Source organism: Equus quagga, chromosome 14 (assembly GCF_021613505.1).
Source record: "Equus quagga isolate Etosha38 chromosome 14, UCLA_HA_Equagga_1.0, whole genome shotgun sequence".
NCBI lineage: Eukaryota > Metazoa > Chordata > Mammalia > Perissodactyla > Equidae > Equus > Equus quagga.
Window position 1 is genome coordinate 90,478,998 of NC_060280.1, and position 20,968 is coordinate 90,499,965.

The 20,968-nt window shown below is 38.8% G+C and overlaps 1 protein-coding gene across 3 annotated transcripts; it reads left to right on the forward strand.

Moving 5' to 3' along the window:
• The first annotated feature begins 75 nt into the window (after positions 1–75).
• On the forward strand, positions 76–16,605 carry LOC124252593 (zinc finger protein 266-like). Of its 3 annotated transcripts, none has more exons than XM_046686262.1 (7): positions 76–166; positions 441–540; positions 10,398–10,485; positions 11,089–11,215; positions 11,821–11,904; positions 12,423–12,508; positions 12,988–16,605. In XM_046686262.1, exons 3-7 carry the CDS (start codon positions 10,453–10,455, stop codon positions 14,338–14,340), a joined length of 1,683 nt encoding a protein of 560 aa, XP_046542218.1. In that variant the 5' UTR covers positions 76–166; positions 441–540; positions 10,398–10,452; the 3' UTR covers positions 14,341–16,605. The 3 variants fall into 3 exon arrangements, with proteins under 3 accessions (XP_046542218.1, XP_046542219.1, XP_046542220.1); XM_046686263.1 differs by having other exon boundaries at positions 121–166; positions 408–540; XM_046686264.1 differs by lacking the exons at positions 76–166; positions 441–540; positions 10,398–10,485 and having other exon boundaries at positions 11,122–11,215; positions 11,784–11,904.
• The last annotated feature ends 4,363 nt before the right edge of the window (positions 16,606–20,968 follow it).

Genomic DNA, 20,968 nt, shown 5'->3' on the forward strand with positions numbered 1-20,968 from the left:
AGCGGAGCCGACTGCTCCAGCGCCGGAGCCCCGCCCCTTCCCAACCCCGCCCCCGACAGGAAGCGGAATGACGTCACAATTCGTCGCGGTTCCGGCGGCTGCTGCCGCGGTGCATCTTGAAGTTGTTCCTGTTGGTTGTGGTCCAGCGCAGCTCGGGTTCGGCGAGGTGGGCGCGAAGGAGGGGGAAGCGGGCGGAAGAGGGAGTCACGGGACGGGCTTGGGCGGCCGCCCGGGGCCTGCTGAGAGGGGCCTGGCGCGCGCCGCTCGCTTCCGCCGGGGCTGCGGGGCCTCCCGGCAGGGCCAGGTCTTAGACGCTGCTCGGCCGTCGTGCCCCGGGAGGAGCCGGATCTGCAGTGGGGTGAGGGCGCTTCTGTGGGGTCGCGTCATCCTCTGTGCTCCCCTTTCAGAGGCTCCACAGCAGCCTTGTGACTTTCCTGCAGGAGGAAGAGGATTTCCGCCTTTCTGGCGGGTTGACTGCGGTCCGTATCCGCGTCTCCCCGGACGTGGTGCTTCCGGCGTCTCTGGTGTGCGCCGGGGAAGGTAGGTTCCAGAGGCCTGTTTCCTTTCATATGCGGAAGAATGTTTCATCTGAGAATTTGGCTTTGACTTTGCACGGTCTTTATTTATCTTTGACACATATTCGGGTAGGAATATGATGTGCTTTCTTAGATGTCCATGATGTGCGTATTTCTGTATAGAAATGTTAGCATATTTAGACCATAGTCTATCTGCTAAAGAGGAACAAGAATACTCATCTCTCTCTTCATCTGAATTTCCTAAGCCTGTTTCTCCCTACAAAACTTCCAAACATGAGCCAGTCAGAAAAAACAGATGGAGGCTTTTTTTTTTTTTGCCTATTTCTAGAATAAACTTCCTGTAAACAGAATGTTTGCACTAATTATAATTTTTCCCTCTTCTTTTGTTTGAAAAATCTTAAACCTAAATAAAGTGTGAATATCCAGTGCAATGAATGTCCATTGAAGTAGATTCACTCATTTTTAGCGTTTTGCATGTTTGCTCTCTAAATAAATATCGATTTTTTGATAAACTATTTGAGACAGTAAGTTGAAAATAAATTTCAGGCATGATACTTGACTTTTAAATACTTGGTAATGCATCTCCCAAAGATAAAGACATTGTGCTAATAAAACCATAATAGAATTATTCCCCCCCCTGAAGAATTTATAATAATAATGTCATCTACTGTCTACTTTATGTAAAAACTAAAATCCTCCACATTGTTCCAAAATATGCTTTTGGGTGTTTTTGGATCTAGGATGCAATCAAGGTTTATATATGGCATTTTTTTATGTCTTTTAATCTCTTTTAAAATAGAGCATTGGCTGTTGCTGCTTTGTTATATTGACTTTTTGAAGAGTCATACATTCTTTTAGAAAGTCACACTTTTTGACGTTTCTTTGATTTTTTAATTCAGATGTAATTGACATACAACTCTATATTAGTTTCAGGTGTACAGCATAATGATTCAATATTTGTATATAGTCTGAAATGATCACCACAATAAGTCTAGTTAACATCCATCACCACACATAGTTACAATTTTTTTCCCTTGTGGTGGGAACGCCTAAGATCTATTTTCTTAGCAACTTTCAGATATACAATACAGTATTGACTATAGTCGCTATGCTGTACATTATATGTACCCAGGACTTATTTATGTTATAACTTGAAGCTTGTACCTTTCAATCACCTTTATCCATTTCTCCCACCCCCAACTTCTGACATTCACTCATCTGTTCACTATATCCAAGAGTTTGAGTTTTTTGTTTGAGTTCCACATATAAGTGAGATCCTGTGGTATTTCTCTTTGTCTGTCTGATTTATTTCACTTAGCATAATGCCCTCAAGGTCCATCCATATTATTGCAGATGGCAGGATTTTCTTCTTTTTCATGGCCAAATAATATACCATTGTGTATATATACTACATTTTCTTTATCCATTCATCCATTAGGTGTGAGGTGATACCTCATTGTGGTTTTGATTTGCATTTCCTTTATGATTAGTAATGTTGAGCATCTTTTCATGTACCTGTGGGCCATCTGTATGTCTTTGGAAAAATGTCTGTTTAGATGCTCTTCTCATTTTTGAGTTAAATTGTTTATTTTTTTACTGTTGAGATGTCTGAGTTCTTTATGTATTTTGAATATTAACCCCTTTGGCAGATATGTGACTTGCAGAAATTTTCTTTCATTTTGTAGATTTCCTTTTCATTTTGTTGATGGTTTCCTTTGCTATACAGAAGTTTTTTAGTTTGGTGTAGTCCCACTTCTAAAAAATCATCTCCAAGACCAGTGTCAACGAGCTTACTGCCTATGTTTTCTTCTAGGATATTTATGGTTTCAGGTCTTATAGTCAAGTCTTTAATCCATTTTGAGTTAATTTTTGTTTATGATGTAAGTTAGTGGTCTAGTTTTATTCTTTTGCATGTGGTTGTCCGGTTTTCCCAACACCATTTATTGAAGACACATCCCACTGTGTATATTCCTGGCTCCTTTGTCATAAATTAACCATACATGTGTGGGTTTATTTCTGAGCTCTCTGTTCAATTGGTCTATACATCTGTTTTTGTGCTGATACCATCCTGTTTTGAATGCTGTAGCTTTGTAATATGGTTTAAATCAGGCAGCGTGATAGCTCCAGCTTTCTTCTGGTCTAGAGACTTCAAAAGATCACTTACAAAATATTTTGTGGATAATATTGTGTACCTCAAGTTACATTTCATTAGAAAGACATAGATTTATATTGTCCTTCTGTTAGTGATGCTACATTTGATTGCTTAAGGTAGTAATCACCAGAGCCCTTCTTTTTAAAAATAGAGTTCTTCTTTTGAATAAGAAAGTCATAAATGGGGTGATATTTTGGCGCATTCAGAATCTTACTCCACAACAACCTTTCTGTCAATTGTTTTAGCATCTCTGAGTAACCAGCAGTGATCTTCTGTATATGTTGTTTCAGATTTGTAGAAGTACACTTTCAGGGCAGGATTTTAAGGTTGGATTTCTAGGTCAAAGGACAAGTACATACTTAATTTTGCTGGATATATAGACCCCTTCCATAAATCCTGTGCCATTTGGTAGGTTCTTTTTTTTGTTTTTGAAGATTGGTACCTGAGCTACCATCTGTTGCCAATCTTGTTCTTTTCTTCTTCTTCCCAAAGCCCCCCAGTACATAGTTGTATATCCTAATTTTAGATCCTTATGGTTGTGCTATGTGGGATGCCACCTCAGCATGACCTGATGAGCAGTGCCATGTCTATGCCCAGGAACTGAACCGGAGAAATCCTGGGCCACCGAAGTGGAGTGCATGAACTTAACCACTCGGCCCCAGAGCTGGCCCCCATTTGGTAGTTTCTAAATCAACTTAAAAACGTGTTTAAAAATCATCCTGGGGGCCAGTCCCATGGCCAAGTGGTTAAAGTTCCATGTGCTCTGCTTCGGCAGCCTGGGTTCACGGGTTTGGATCCCTGGCATGGACATACTCTGCTCATCAGCCATGTTATGGAGGCATCCCATGTACAAAAAATAGGGGAGAATTGGCACAGATGTTAGCTCAGAGCTACTCTTCCTCAAGCAAAAAAAGAGGAGGATTGGCAACAGATGTTAGCTCAGGGCTTGTCTTCCTCACCAAAAAATAAAAATAAATTTTAAAAAAGTCATTCTGGAGAAACAGAACAAATTTTAGTTTTAACTGCAAGGCACTTGTGTTCAAAAAGGTATCTAATCCACTTTCTTCCTGAGTAAAAATACTCAAATAGATTTTCAGAATTACAGTGTTTGGGCTTATTTCTAGTGTTCACACACATTTTGTATACTTCCTGTTTAATTATTGTGTTGTTTTTCTATTTTTTTGTGACTTCAATTCGTGCATATCTCCCACTGTAACATTTTCGTGGTAAACGGCAATTCTCTGACAATCCACAGATGATCATTATGTTACTCTAATGAGCTACACTGTGTGCCAGGGACAGGGAAACAATGGCCACCAAAACAGAGATAGTACTGCCACCATGAGGCTTACAGTCTATTTAGGAAGACAGATTTTAGATGAATTCTGGCAAGTTTATTATCTAGACATAATAACAGCTTCATGTGAAAAGAGAAGATACATTGGGAGGGGTTGATATTTCAATCGAGAATGAAAACATGGATATGATTTAGCTAATCAAGTCATTGAGCTAGGGTGAGGAGGTGTAGAGTGAATGAAAACATTGCAGATGAAGGGAACTTCATGAGCAAAATACTAGAGCAGTTGAGAGCTCAGTGTATTTCTTAAGCTGAGGAAAGAAGATTGGCTGAAGCAGAGCAGAACCAGAGAATGGTGGGAGATAAATTGGAGTGTGGGAACAAGACCAGAGGAATTACATACTCTGAACTACATTCTAAGGCCATGGGAAACTTATGAAATATTTTAAGAGAGAGAGTAATTTGAGTCTACTTACAACTTAAAAAGAATGCACAAACTCCTAGTTTGAGAATGGTCTTCAAGAAATGTGAGGTTGAAGGCACAATGAATAAGTTTTAAAACACAATGGTGGTTACCTACAACTGGGTTATTATTATGAAACAGAAAATAAATGAGAGTTTTATAGAAGGTAAAATTGAGAGAATGTTAATTACTAGATGAAGTTAATCCTTCATCTGTTGACTTACTAGAAGAAAATTTGCACTTAGTCCTTAAAATAGTTAAGACATAGTGAAAAAATTGAATTCCTCAAATTTTGTCACAGTCTCACTGAATATTCTCTTTTCCAAAGACTAAATTGTAATGTTAACTGCTAATAACTTGTATATAAAATAAAAATGGAAAGGATATGGAAGTGAATGGTTAGTTTAATTGGTCTCTTGATTGTGGTTGATATCCACGGGTTACTTTTCCAACATCTGGTTCCACAGTTCGCTTGCCCTCCGTGAGAACCTTAGCTGATCTGGCTTGTGCATCTGATGGAGCAACCTAAATCTTTATTCCCAGAGAGTCCAAAGCCTTCATTGTCCTGCCTTTTTTTCAGTTGTAATTTTCTATTAACTTTTTCTGTGGAGTATGCAACTGCTAGGAGGTTCTAGGCTCATCCTCCTTGCCCCAGTTGTACTGCAGTAACCCACTTTCCCTTTGGTTATAGAGAACAATTACTCCAGGCAGTAGATGAAGCCCCAAATGGCCAGGTGGCAATCTCATCTTCTGTTTTGGTGGAACCATAATTATGCCCCCTCTGGGAAGCATTCTGCATTAGAGATTAAGCTCTCCAAACCTTCAGTGCTCTAAGTTGCTAGGATTGGAAGCAAAAATTCTGTCAAGGAGCTGTTCCCACATTTGCCCATCAATTCCTGGACCTGTGTATTCTGGCTGTGGGGAGACAGTACCATGTAAGGCTATCTGATTCAAAGCATATACTGTGTCCTGTAAGACAGAATGTTATTGTTTCAAAGGGTTGTTTCACAGTTGGTGCTTGAAATGGGATTTTCACTAAGCAATTCCACCTTTCATTTATATCAGCTCCTTTTGAGTGTTGAGCATATGTGGTAAGACCAGACCAGTTGATTCCATGAACATGCTCCCACTGTTGCACTTTGTAATGAAATGTGTTTCTTAATTAGAAACAATGATGTGTGAATACCATCACTATAGGTAAAGCATTTTGTGAGTCCGTGGATGGTGGTATAAGCAGAAACAGTACTAGCAGAAAAGCAAATCCATATCCAGAACATGAATCTATTCAAGTGAGGATGGATCTTTCCCACCTCCGTAGTCGAGGAGATCCAGTATAATCACCCTGCCCCCAGGTGGGTGACTCGTCCACTCCAGGGAATGGTGTCATATTGAACAGTCAGTGTTCATTTCTGCTTTTAGCACATTAGCCACACATTAAGCAATAGTGTTAACTGGGTCATCCTTGAAAAGGGGAAGTCCATGCTGTTGAACCCGTATGTAAGGTTTATCCCTACTACCATGCCATTTTGTTCATGGGCCCATTGAGCAAGCACTGGGGTGGCTTGGGAAAGTAATGGACACCTGCAGACTGTGTCGTTTTGCCCACCTGATTATTAGTAATCTCATTTACAGTGGGTTGCCTTTGGTGGACGTTCACATGGGGCACAAATAACTTCACAGTCTGTCAGTGCAGAGATGTCCATTCATACACCTTTTCCCACAGTTCCTTGTCCTCAACCTTCCAATCTTTTTCCATCCACATCTTTGATTATCTAGCCAAAGGATTGCCAACCATTCATGAATCAGTATCCAAACATAGGGTCAGTTCTCACTGCAGACCCAATGGACAGCCAAATATACTTGTTGAAGTTCTGCCACTGGGAAAATTTTTAATCACTACTATCTTTCAGAGTCATTCTTTCAGTAAGGATATAGAGCTTCAACTATACCACCAGATGATTCAGGCTTAGTATGCAGACTCATCTGTAAACCAGACTTTTGTCTCAGTCAGCAGGATGTAAGGACCACCATGGAAAACTATACACATGGCCTGAGGAAGAGTGGGTAGTGCAATCACAGTTGTTGAAAGAGCCTTTGCAACTTACCGTACAATTCACTTGTACTCACTGTAGTTGCCTGAGCTTGATCTCTTAGGAGCGTACATACTCCCCTGTTTTCTTCTGGTACATATTTGCAGAGTTGGATTTATTTTGGATGTAAGCTGTTATCTCCTGCCTTATATCTTATACCAGTTCCCTTGGATTTTGTACTAGCTGTGCGTCTAGGTGATTATAGTGGGTCTTGAGAGTGAACATTCCTTATAAGGCATCTGCTCCAAGTGAGATTATCACAGAGTTGTCAAGCAGGGTAAGGCTAGTCGTTTCAAAAACCAAAGGGCAAGCTACTTACTTCATGGTAAGGGAGGGTCAGAGTGTCTTGGATGTTGAAGATTGTGAGTTTCATCTGGGTCCACTAGATGTCCCCATTTCAGGTTTCCTCTCATTCTTCCCAGATCAGTGCCCTCAATTTCACATTAACTACTGCATGAGACTGAATTTAAGTATGGTTGAACAATTACATTTTGCATTTGATTTTCAGCAATATCTTGCCCCTGTGACCACAAAACATGAGTTTTTAAGAGCTGTCATGGAATCTCTCTGGTCCCAGACTTTGACTTGAACTCCAGGTTAGCAGATCTGAGTTTGCCGTTCTCTGGGCAACTGCACTCAAAAGAATCCATCCCTCATCACAACCATTATAATCATCATTATTGCTGTAATCATTAAGTATAGCATTCACTTAGTCTCCCAAGGCAGGTGCTTCAGTTGGCGCTGTATTACAATTAACTAGGTACTAGCTTGACTGTTGTGGCTTTATGAATGTCTTTCCCATTGGCAAGGAGCTCAGTTCTTTGCTGAAGTTCAAAGGCTTGACTAAACCTATCCCCAGATCTCATCTTTACTCCTTGTCTCGAGGGATCACTGTCCTTCTTGATTCTGTTTAAGTCTGCATGAAATCAAGAGACAGAAATTATACTTTGATTTAAACAGGAGAAGTGTAATATAAAGATGTAAAGAGAATTCTAACAGATGTCTTAGAGTTGATGGAGAGTACCTAAGGAAGGCCAAACTTGTAGGGTGGCCCTCTCCCCAACACTTAACTTGAGACCTTGTTGGAGAAGGTGTCATGGCAGGCCATTGGATGGTGCGGTAGTTCACTGGGTTGCCAGGGCCAGAGCTAGTCAGCAGTCAGAGGGCAAGCAGAAAGCAAACCTCTGGAATGCAGACAAGCCATGACTGGTGGGTAGATGTGAAGTGAATTGGGGTGGCATTACATGTGCACGACCTAGAGCACTAAGTATCCATATAAGGAGGCCGTGGGAATCAACTGACTGATGCACAGATTAGCCAAGGCTGGTGGATGAGTGCTCAGAAGAAGACAATGTTGTTTTTCCCATCCTTACTTTCTTAAGATAAATACATTGCTGAAAACTGAGATGTGTATTGTGCCAAGAACAGTTATTTAGCTATAGTCTGGGTATACTTGAAGAGTGGTGTGATGAATCTCCACTGTCTATCACTAATCACTGGGTGCCTTCAGTGAGCCAAGCTCTATTCCACACCTTGTATTGCAAGCATTGGCATCCAGAACAGACATAGGCTACCCGTGATATGCAAAAAAAAAACTCCTCTCCAAAAGAAAGCTGATCCTAATACCAGACAACATTGTCAAAAAGCCTTACTACAGCTACAGAGGTCATTATAATAAAAGATTCTGTTTCTCCAAAAATATAAAAATTCAAATGTGTATCCACTCAGTAATACTGTTGAAAATATATAAAGCATTGCTTGAAGTAAAAGAAATAGACAAGTCCACAATTCTAGTGGGAGATTTTAATATATTTCACCTATATTGTTTCACTAAACAATAGAGGAAAATCAATTAGGATATACAATTAAAAATGATATGTAAACTGCCTAATATATAGAATAGTGTATATAGTAACTGATTGAACTCAGTGCTTGTCTAGTGAGTGAGTAAGGAATGTACTGGAAGGGGCAAGGAGGCTTTCTAAGGAGATAAATGTGTTCTGTATTCTGTGACTGATGATCACACAAGTATATGCAATTGTCAAAACTAATCCAGTAAATGCTTAAGATCTCTGAATTTTTCCATTAATTATATCTCAATTATGAAATAAACACAAATCATTCTATGCAGACACCATCTGGGAAAACACATTTGTGGGCCTATTCAGCCCAATGAGTTTGAAACCCCCCAGTTTAAGACCCCTGATAGTAAGTACAGTTATATTGTGAGTCTAGACACACAGCTTTTGTGACCATATGTGTTTCTGGGTTTTAGTCTTCTGAACTGTAGAATAAGGACTGGGGTTGTGAGGGTGATAGTGGTTAATAGATAATGAACTGTGGAACTTTCATTGTTTGTCATTATTCAAATACCACTTTGTAGGTCAGCATTTGGCTTGTTAGTCTGTGTTGGATTTATGGAAAGTTATTGACTTTTTAATAAAAGAAAGTTAACTGTTAAATATAGAATGTTGAAAGAGAAACATGGAAGAAGTCTATGGAAGATACAAATAAACAGAAGCAGATTTGGTGGAAACGTAACTGATGAATAATATGAAAAGGTGGTTGTCTGAAAAGACTGAAAGAATAAAGAGATAAGCCAGTGATAAGAACTTAAAAGGAGGCCTAGAGCTTCAAGCTTCTCCAAACATCCATCAAGGGAAGCTCAAGGATGTTGACTGAATAAAATGTTTTGTTTTTCTTCCCCTCATATGCCTAGCAGCAGTCTACACCAGTGCTGTTCAATACAAACATGATTGGTAAATCATGTATGTAATAAAAATATTTTAAGTACCCACAATAAACAAAAATGGAAAAAGTAAGATTATTTCTAAGAATGTATTTTATTTTAATATATTATTTAAAATATTAGTTAAGCATGTAATAAATATTTAAAAATTAAGATATTTTACATTATTTTCTTCATTCAGAGTATTCAAATTCACTGGACACTGGGGTTTTTTTTAATCCATATACTTGATTTATATTTATATCATACAAAATTTACAGTTGAAATATTCAAGTTGTCCAAAGCATAAAAGTGAGCTACAAGCTTCTAGTGAGACATCTGGTAAAGAATGGTCCTCAGTAAATGGCAGTTGATGTTACTGATACTCATTATAAAGCATACTCTTTTAGTAGCTTTCAGCTATGTCATTGGGTAGAACGAGCTAATTTATTGTGTTGGATGACTGATAATTAAAATTTGTTGATTAATAATTGATATGAAACAGGACTCCAGATAACCCAATCTCCAGACGGATGGAGATGGCCCTATCCACTTATATCCATAAGCTGCCATAAAATAATCTTGGTTCAAGGAAAGGAGTGTTCAGGCAAATTTCACTAATCAGTCTTGCAGGATGGTGACCTCTGATTTGTCCCATGGTAATTCCTTGGTAATGCACTTTTTCAGAGGCTGCTTTAAGTTCTCCCTGTATGATATAGAGTCCTTTGGTCTGGGCCTGGGCACTCATGCTGCTGGTTCATCTAGGAGGAGCTGAAGTAGGCTAGAGAATGCTGTGCTCTAAGTCAGCTTCCTTGTGTAGGTGCATTAGGTAGAGTTGCTGCATAATCTCATTCATGAATTTTATTGGTTTGACAAATGAAGAGTCACATTACTTAGGGCATGGGTTTCCTTACCTGTGAAATGAAACTATTGTTCCTTTCCTGATGGGCAGCATGGCTCACAATCCCCTTTTCTGGCTCCAGGTGAGACAGGACTTCTCTTGTCATTTGATGGCAGTAGAGTGGATTTTCTTGAGTGTACAAGGATATTTGGGAATTTAAAGCTAGAAAGGAATAATTTCTAGGCAGGTGAATTTGGGAATTATGGTCATCTCTTCTTCTCTTCCCCTAGGTCTTCTTTCTAAGGATCCGTTCTGCCTTCCTGAGGAAAACTGGAAGCAGAAAGAATGGTGACTGACTGTTTGACACATCGTTCCCAGGTGCGAAGAAAGTGTATTCTACAAAATTACATACTGTATCCGCCAGACAGACACATTTCCTTCTAGGTAGACCTGTCTCCAGAGCTTCTTAAAGAAATGAAGCCAATAAGGATGGAGTTCCTGTTGAATTTCCTCACAAAGTGGTGCATCATATTGGTGTTGGATTACCCTGAGTAATCTGAGTATTTCAGTTATTGCTACCAGCTGTTGACTGATGAGGGTGGCTGCATAATTTTTATATTGTTTGGTATGCTGACAGATGGTAAGGAAGATGAGGGTGTGCATTTCTCCAAAGAATTTATTCATCAGCATTTACAAGTAACTGCAATTTTCTTAGGAGTGTCCTGTAAGAGGGAAATAAGACAAGAACTTTTAGTCTAGTTGGGGTGAGATAAGTTCATGTATTACAGGTTCCATTAAAGGTATAACTGAAGGATATCAATCATAAGTATAGATAGAAGAGTGCTTAGGACCATGCACCCTGTGAAAGTTGGTGAGAGACCTTGGAACCCTCTGTTGCCATTAGGTCTCCCATCTTCATTGCCCAGTGAACATTGATGGAGATGTTACTTTACTGAAGCCAGCTTGTATGTAATGGTTTAGGATTCCATGACCTTTGATGATGTGGCTGTGGACTTCACCCAGGAGGAGTGGGCTTTACTGGACCTAACTCAGAGAAACCTATACAGAGATGTGATGCTGGAGAACTACAAGAACCTGACGACAGTAGGTAAGGCTGCCATCATTGCTGTAGCATCTTATGGAACAGGTAAATATTATGTACTTAATATGTTCCTGGATGGGTGGTGTCAAATCTGAGTACAATGGGAAATAAGATACACATGGTCTCTGCATTAATGGGTTTTTATTCAGCGTAGTTGCTGTAAAGCTGTGGTTCTAGGACTAACAGCATCACCATCACTCTGTTAGAAATGTGCGTTCTCAGATTCCACTTTGACATACGGAATGAAACTCTGGCATTGGGGCCTAAGCATCTGTGTTTTAAAAGACACTGGACACAATTCTGATGGACACCAGAGTTTGACAACCAGTGGTGTAGTAGTTTCTCCATGAGAATGAAAATCTCTTTTTGCACTTTTATTTTCTCTTGCAGTGAAAGTCTTATTGCTTTGTAAATGTGTATGTGTACATCTGAATGTGGTTTCAGGAGCCAGAGATAAACAATCTACTTGGGACACAGGAAAGGGATTTTTGCATTTTTATCTCATTTGAATGATTTTACAATATTCATTAGAAATATAGGACCGGTTCATTGAAGTGTTTATTGTCTTTTACAGGAGCCTTGTCCATTAATATGTCTTTCCCTGTGGACAGGTTATCAGTTGTTCAAACCCAATCTGATTTCTTGGTTGGAACACAAAGAAGATTTGAGGACAGTGGAGAGAGGAGTCTGCCAAGGTAAGCGTGAAGAACAACTATGGCCAGTGAAAATTTCACTATGTTCGGAATTATAATGAGGAGACTTTTTAAGATGTGCTTTCTCTCAGAAGGCTGAGGTCATTGGTCTCTGATGCTTTGGGATGTCTTCATGTTCACATATATTCTTACTTTACAATTACTCAAAGTTTCCTGTGATCTCACCAAAGACCTGTTCTGGGTTTTTTTTTTTTTTTTTAAGTTTATTTTAGTGTATGCTCTTTGTCCAGATCTTGCTTGCTTTCCTTCTCTGATAACATTCTGTCTCTTTTCCTATCATATTTAATTTTCATTGGATCATTTTTTAATCAACTACTCAATTTTGACTCCATATCCTTATCATTGTTAAATTTGTGACCTAGCCAAACTACTCGTCATACTTTTTCTCTTTTTACCATGTTTAATTTGTAAATAATAACCAATGAGCCTATTATTTTTATTTCGTTTAACCTACCATTTCTTTTTGCAAATTTTACATGTGTTATTCTGTTTTACTTTAGAATGGGAAATGCAGCTTAAAGCCAAAGACTCAACAATTCCTCCACAGGATATTTTAGGGGCAAAAACATCCAATGGGATAAAAACGGTAAGATCAGTAAGTTTGAAAAGAGATATTTCTCATTTTCCATATTCAATATAGACTGGGAGTTTCATTTTCTAGAAGATCAGCATAAGTGATAGATATTTGAGATAAGTGGCGTTCACCCAAGAGAGAGTCAGTTCTCTGGTGAGATATTATGAATATGATGAATTTGGTTGAAAACCTAGCTTCAGATTTATTGCTTCATAATTCACAAAGGTACTCATTTCCACCTATGTAACTAGACACTGGGTTTTTAAAACAATTCCCTGAAACTGTGCAGTGATCTCTTAAGATCAGAGTAGATCACACATCATCTGGGCAGGAGGATTTCATCATTCAACTTGAGCGAAATCAGCAGGATAGGAAGTTGTCTGAATGTAATGGAAATGGTAAAAATCAGACTGGCATCATAATGATGTTTCTGTTTTGAGATGGGTAAGATCAGTTAATCTGAGAAATCTTTTATCCTTCTTCATCAACAGGAAAGAAGCCACAGTGGATGGGAACTCTGTGAATGTAAGGAACATGGAAAAGAGTTCAGTGAACAATCATGCCTTAAGACACAGAGAACTCCAAATGGAGGAATCATTTATGAGGATGATCAGTATGGAAAAAGCTTCCTTACTCTGCACAAGAGATCCTCTACTAGAGAGAAACTTTCTGTGTTTAATGAGTGGGGAAAGACTGTCAGCTTGACTCCAAATATTGTGTCTTGGAAAACTAGCATGGAAGAGAAAGCCTTCAAATGCAGTGGCAGTGGGAAAGCTTTTGTTAATCAGTCTTACTTTCAGGCAGAAATGATAAGTCACAATAGAGAAAAACTCTATGAACGGAAGGAATGTGGAACAGCTTTTATTCACTCCACAAGCTTTGGTGTACAGGTGCAAGTTCAAACTGGTAAGAAACGTTACGAATGTAAGGAATGTGGGAAAAGTTTTCAGTATTTTGTGTGCTTTAAAATTCACATGGGAATCTACCCTGGAGAGAAACGCTATAAATGTAAGGAAATTAGGAAAGCCTTAATTAGCTCTTCTAACCTTGCTAAACATGTAAAATCTCATACTGGAGAGAGGTCCTTTGTATGTAAGAAGTGTGGAAAATCCTTTAGAAGTTCTTCATACCTTAATATTCACATTCAAATTCATGCTGGAATACACCCCTATAAATGTAAGGAGTGTGGTAAAGTCTACTCTGCATATTCAAGCCTAACTAAGCATGTAAAAACACATACTGGAAAGAAGCCTTTTGAATGTACTGTGTGTGGGAAAGCATTTGCTGATTCTTCGTGCTTTGTCATTCACTTTCGTACCCACACTGGAGAGAGACCCTATGAATGTGAGGAATGCGGGAAATCTTTCACTGTTTCCTCAGGCTTAACTAGACATGTAAGAATCCACACTGGAGAGAAATCCTATGAATGTAAGAAATGCGGGAAAGCTTTCATTTGTAGCTCAAATCTAAGTCAACATGTAAGAATTCATACTGGAGAGAAACCCTATAAATGCAGCGAATGTGGGAAAGCCTTCATCAGGCATTCAGATTTAACTAGACATAAACGAATTCACAATAGAGAGAAAGCCTATGATTGCAATGAATGTGGGAAAACCTTCAGAAGGCATGCATACTTAACTAAACATAAACAGATTCATACTGGAGAGAAATCCTATGAATGTATGGAATGTGGGAAAGCCTTCACTGATTCCTCAAGCCTAACTGGGCATTCAAGAATTCACACTGCAGAAAAACCCCATAAATGTAAGCAGTGTGGGAAGGCCTACGCTTTTTCGACAAGCCTAAGGAGACATGAACGTATTCACATTGGAGAGAAACTTTGAATGTGGTAAATGTGGGAAATTCTTTACTACTTCCACATGTCTAAGTACACATTTGAGAATTCACAGTAGAGAGAAGCCGTTTGAGTGTAAGATATGTGGAAAAGCATATTGACGTTTGCCTTGACATTTTGCATCCATGTGAAAACTCACACTGGAGAGAAACCCTATGAATATAAGCACTGCAGGAAAGCCTTCACTATTTCCTCAAGACTAATTGAACATCTAAGAATTCACACTGGAGAGAAACCCTATCAATGAAAAGAATGAGAGGACGACTTCACTTGGTCCTTGGTCAGTAAACACATACAAACTCAGTGGAGGAAAGCCCTATGAATGTGAGGAATGTGGAAAACCTACAGGTGTCCATGTTTGCTTCAAATACGTGAAAGAACTAATACTAATTAGATGTCCCAGGAATTTAAGCCATATGGGAAACCAAGCAGAATCTACTACAACCCCACGTGTAAGGATTCACACTGAAGCCACTAAATGTACTATGTAGAGCTCCAGTTTATAGGGTGGTTCTGTACATGTAGTTTGAACATGTGCCATTCTGCCTTTATCATTTTTCGGAATGGTATGGCTTTCATTCTCATGATAGAAGTATTAAGCTGGTGTAGTTTCTACACCTTCCAGGTTGCAGCTTGGCCGAAGATGGTACTACCAGATTTAGAGTTAGCTCAGTTGTCTTATTATTGCTGACTTCACGTAAGATTGTGAAGATAGTGACTACTTGAATCAGTTCACTACTCACAATCTACAGTGCCTCATGCCAGTCAAGGTGGGGGATATAATGTGTCTATAAATTATCTAAAGATGCTTTTGTATCTCACACCTGATCCTTTTGCATAAAAGGTGAGGGTGCAAGCAAGAGAAAAGTTTAGAAAAAGTGAGGTTTTACCTATTGGGACACACCATGATTTCATGACTTGTGTGGGAGGACAACCACCTTAGCACCTGGGAGGACCTTCAAACTTAGGCTGTGCAAGATGAGGATGAGAACAATGACTGTTCTGTTTCACCCCTGTGTCCAGCACCACAGCCTGGCACAACAATCATACTGTGTTTCCGGCTCAAGCAACAGCTGCTGCTGGTGATCTCACTTGCTGCTTTGTTTGTCAATCCAACTATGTGCTGTGAAAATGGAGAAACTCATGTAAACTTGGCTGGTCCTGATAATCTGCTGTGCTTGCTGCCATCACTGGCAGTTCCTGGATGTGAACCTTGGTTGCAGACTCAAACCAGGGCAACTTCATTGTAGCATCAGTGATACAAATTCATATAGTTCTGGTGCTTGAGCAGCCTTGGTTACATTATGGTTGGCCATCAATGCTGCAGTTGCTTGCTGACACTTTTTTGAGGCGTAATCAACAATTCTAATGATAGTGCAAATCAAGCTTAACAAATCCTGAGCAGGAAATACCTGTGCACCTTCATCTCTCTTGCTCCTCATCTTATTGAGTATGTGAAGAATGCAAGACTGACTACTCTTCCCTGGGCCATTTCTTACAAGTGTGTTTGCAGTGAGGAACCATGAGAGATGAGATCATCTCTCCCATTGAGATGAAGAGCAGACTTGCTTACTACTTAACATAAACTAGGCTCCAAGTTTCAGCATTATTCTTCTTTAACAAAACAACGTGCAGACAAATATGAGGGCCCTTGCCATCACCTCCGAGAGACTTGGGGACAAAAGTAACCAGTACAAGCTTGGTGATGCTCATGATGCTGCCTATACGGTGAGTTAATTAAATATTTTGTCTCTGGCTTCAGTGTCTCAGCTTCTCTGCAAACATTCATGAAATAGTGACAAGACAATACTTGGAAGAAAGGGATAATCAAACTACAGGTCCAGCAGTTTTGTTTATGAGAATCGTATGTTGATAAGACATGGCTTTCTGGAAGAGGAGGAACAATGGCGGCCAGGCTAGATGTGGAAACAGAAGGGTATCTGCAACCTGGTCATGAAATCTTTTTCACCACAGATTTCCTCATGATGTGTGTTAGAGGGGAGGGATAAGGATCTCTGCTGTCCTGCTTACTAATGAATCTTATCATTAAGTGCATCAATAATTATATCAGCCTGGTTTTCCTTAATTTCTTAATCTTACTGGACCCTTAATTTTTAAATCTCATTTTATACATAATTAGTTTGGAGTTAAAAATTTTTTATGTAAATGAAATATGGTTTTTAAAATTAATTTATTTTTAAATTGAAACTTTTAGTCCATAATATAGTTACTAATAAATTTGGTTTTATATCTAGCATCTTGTGTGTTTCACTGCTTAACCCATTTTTCTTTCCTCTCTCATCTTTTGTTTTTTCCAGGTAAATGATTTTACTGTTGAAGATTGAAATTTATATGTATTAATTATATTTTACTTGCCCCAAGATCCTTTAACTTTTTTCTTCTTTTTTAAACTTTTTTAATTGCAGTAACATTGAATTATAACATAATATAGCTTTTGGATATACATGATAATATATTTCGAATTCTGTGTAGATTACATCATGTTCACAACCCAAAAATTAATTATAGTCCATCCCCTCACATGTGAGCCTAATCACCCCTTTTGCCCTCCCCCCCTTTCCCTGTGGTAATCACCAATCCAATCTCCATTGCTATGTGTTAGTTCTTCATTGTTTTTGTCATCTACTTATGATTGAGATCATATGCTGTTTGACTTTCTCCCTCTAATTTCACTCAGGGTAATACCCTCAAGGACCAGCCACGTTGTCACAAATGGCCAGATTTCATCATTTCTTATGACTGAATAGTATTCCATTTGTATAGATACCACATCTTCTTTATCCGTTCGTCCCTTGATGGGCACCTGGGTTACTTCCAAGTCTTGGCTGTTGTGAATAATGCTGCAATGAACATAGGGGTGCATGTATCTTTATGCTGTTACATTTTCAAGTTCTTTGGATAAATACCCAGCAGTGGAATAGCTGGATCGTATGGTAGATCTATTCTTAATTTTCTGAGGCTACTCCATATTGCTTTCCATAGTGGCTGCACCAGTTTGCACTCCTACCAGCAGTGTACAAGGGTTCCTTTCTTTCCACATCCTCTTGAACACTTATTTCCTGTCTTGTTAATTATAGCCATACTGACTGGAGGTGATAGCTCATTGTATTTTTGATTTGCATTTCCCTGATAGCTAATGATGTTGAGCATCTTTTCATATGCCTGTTGGCCATTTGTATATCTTCTAGGGATAAATCTCTGTTCAGATCTTTTGCCCATTTTTTAACTGGATTGTTGGGTTTTTTGTTGAGCTGTATGAGTTCTTTGTATATTTTGGATATTAACCCTTTATCTGATAGATGGTTTAGAAATATCGTCTCCCAATCATTAGGTTGTCTTTTCGTTTTGTTGCTGGTTTCCTTTGCTGTGCAGAAGCTTTTTAGTTTGATTTAGTCCCATTTGTTCATTGTTTCTTTTATTTCCCTTGCGTGGTCAGACGTGGTACTTGAAAATGTGCTAAGACTGATGTCAAAGAGTGTACTGCCTATGTTTTCTTCTAGAAGTTTCATGGTTTCGGGTTTTACCTTCAAGTCTTTAATCCATTTTGAGTTGATTTTTGTGCATGGTGTAAGCAAATGGTCTGCTTTCATTCTTTTGCATGTGGCTGTCCAGTTTTCCCAAACCATTTATTGAAGAGACTCTCCTTTCTCCATCGTATGCTCTTGGCTCCCTTGTCGAATATTAGCTGTCCATAGATGTGTGGGTTTGTTTCTGGGCTCTTGATTCTGTTACATTGACCTGTGTGTCTGTTTTTGTGCCAGTACCATGCTGTTTTGGTTACTATGGCTTTGTAGTACATTTTGAAATCAGGGAGAGTGATACCTCCAGCTTTGTTAGTTTTTCTCAGGAGTCCTCTGGCTATTCAGGTCTTTTTGTTGTTCCATATAAATTTTGGGATTCTTTGTTCCATTTCTGTGAAAAAATTTGTTGGGACTTTGATAGGGATTGAGTTGAATCTATAGATTGCTTTAGGAAGTACAGACATTTTAACGATGTTATTTTTTCTAATCCAAGAGCATGGAATGTCTTTCCACTTCTTTGTGTCTTCTTTGATTTCTTTCAACAATGTTTTGTAGTTTTCGGTGTACAGATCTTTCATCTCTTTGGTTAAGTTTATTCCTAGGTATTTTATTCTTTTTGTTGCAATTGTAAATGGCATTGCATTCTTAATTTCTCTTTCTGCTACTTCGTTGTTAGTCTATAGAAATACAACCGATTTTTGTACATGGATTTTGTATCCCGCACCTTGATTGTATTCCTTTATTGTTTCTGAAAGTTTTTTAGTGGATTCTTTAGGGTTTTCTAGATATAAAATCATGTCATCTGCAAAGAGTGACAGTTTCACTTCTTTTCCAATGTGGATCCCTTTTATTTCTTTTTCTTGCCAGATTGCTGTGGCTAGGACTTCCAATAATATGTTAAATAAGAGTGGTGACAGTGGACATCCTTGTCTGGTTCCTGTTCTTAGAGGGAGAGCTTTCAGTTTTTCTCTGTTGAGAATATTTGCTGTGGGTTTATCATATATGGCCTTTACTATGTTGAAGTGTTTTCCTTCTATACCCATTTTATTTAGAGTCTTTATCATAAATGGATGTTGTGTCTTGTCAAATTCTTTCTCTGCATCTATTGAGCTGATCATGTGATTTTTATTCTTCATTTTGTTAATGTGGTGTATCACGTTGATAGATTTGTGGATGTTGAACCATCCCTGCATCCCTGGTGTGAAACCCACTTGATCATGATGTATGATCTTTTTAATGTATTGTATTCAATTTGCTAGTATTTTGTTGAGGATTTTTGTGTCAATGTTCATCAGTGATATTGGCCTGTAATTTTCTTTTTTTGTGTTGTCCTTGTCTGGTTTTGGTATCAGGATATCTTTGGCTTTGTAGAAGGAGTTAGGAAGCCTCCCCTCCTCTTCAATTTTTTGGAAGAGTTTGAGAAGGATAGGTGTTAAATCTTCTTTGAATGTTTGGTAGAATTCACCAGGAAAGCCATCAGGTCTTGAACTTTTATTTTCTGTGAGGTTTTTGATTGCTGTTTCGATCTCCTTACTGGTGATTGGTCTATTCAAATTCTCTACTTCTTCTTGGTCCGGTTTTGGAAGGTTGTATGTTTCTAAGAATTTATCCATTTCTTCTAGATTATCCACTTTGTTGGCATATAGCTTTTCATAGTATTCTCTTACTATCTTTTGTATTTCTGAGGTGTCTGTTGTAATCTCTCCTCTTTCATTTCTGATTTTATTTATTTGAGCTTTCTCTCTTTTTTTCTTAAGTGAGTCTGGCTAAGGGTTTGTCAATTTTTATCTTTTCTAAGAACCAGCTCTTCGTTTCATTGTTTTTCTATTTTTTTAATCTCTCATTTATTTCTGCTCTGATTTTTATTATTTCCTTCCTTCGTGATTTTGGGCTTTGTTGTTCTTTTTCCAGTACATTTCCATGCACTTTTAGATTGTTCCTTGTCGAATATTAGCAGAGAGTCCTAGAATTAAGTCAAAAGTCAGGGGAGCCACTTATAGGTCCAGGTGGCAAGATGAACAGGTCCCCTGAGAAGTGGGACATCCTCTCCTTGAAAGAGGATATGTGTGACAGGGACATAGGTACCCCTGTGGAGAAGTGCTTGGTATCATCAACAACTGTACTGAAAGCACTATCTTGTGATAAAAGTTGATCACCTCCTTAAGGGGACACACCAGTGGAGGTTGCATGATGGCCCTGCTGTGGACAAAACTTACTAATGATGATGTGGACAGGTGTGATGATTCTCCAGCTTTGCCTGGATCTTACAGGCTTCACATTAGCCTTTTCTATCCCATAAGACTTTGGTCCTGACAGTCTCCCTCAGCCCCCAGTGGTGTCTTCCATGGAGTTCCCCATTGGCATTTTCCCTGGCCTTTTGGGGACCACTGCAGTCACTGCAGCTCTGGCCTTTTCTTCACTCATAGCCCAGATTTGCCTTCCAACTATTCTCCCTCCTCGACTCTTCTGCCACTTCTCAAATAAACGGTGTCCTGTGGGTCCTTGAGGAGAGGGATATTACAAAAGGAATTATTGCCCCTGAGAAGTGTGTCTTTCCACAGGTTACGGAAAGGCTATTAACCTCCCTGTGTGCAGGGAACCTACAAGTGACACAACACGTGGGCATTTAAAAGTACTGTTTTGCGTTAGGTGTAGTATTCTATGAAATGCTGGCAGAGCACTCTGGTTTTTTAATCTCAGTTTTTAACACACTACGTTCCTCGATTCAGGATCTGAATAGTAGTAATTTTAAAATTTACTCTTAAAATCTTTTTATTTGCAAGTTATAATGATTTTGAAATAATCAGATGTATAAATTTAATATTACTGATTAAGTCTTTAAGGTTCTTCTGTTTATGGGTGCGTATTTTATTGAACTGCATCTGGGTGAGAGGCACTGCCAGCCAAGCCAATTTTGAATTTCTTTTCCCCTGGACCTGTGGTTTGGGGAGGCTCCATTAAGTAATACTACTATTTCACAATTTTTTATTATGATAAACTATATATCACATAAAATTTACTCATTTAACCTTTTTAAGTTCACAGCTCAGTGGTGTTAAATACTCTCACGTTGTT

Coding starts and splice junctions, on each gene's coding strand:
- LOC124252593 (XM_046686262.1), top strand. CDS start 10,453: ATGGTGACTGACTGTTTGACACATCGTTCCCAG. Junction 10,486..11,088: donor GTTTGACACATCGTTCCCAG/GTGCGAAGAAAG, acceptor GTAATGGTTTAG/GATTCCATGACCTTTGATGA. Junction 11,905..12,422: donor GGAGAGAGGAGTCTGCCAAG/GTAAGCGTGAAG, acceptor GTTTTACTTTAG/AATGGGAAATGCAGCTTAAA.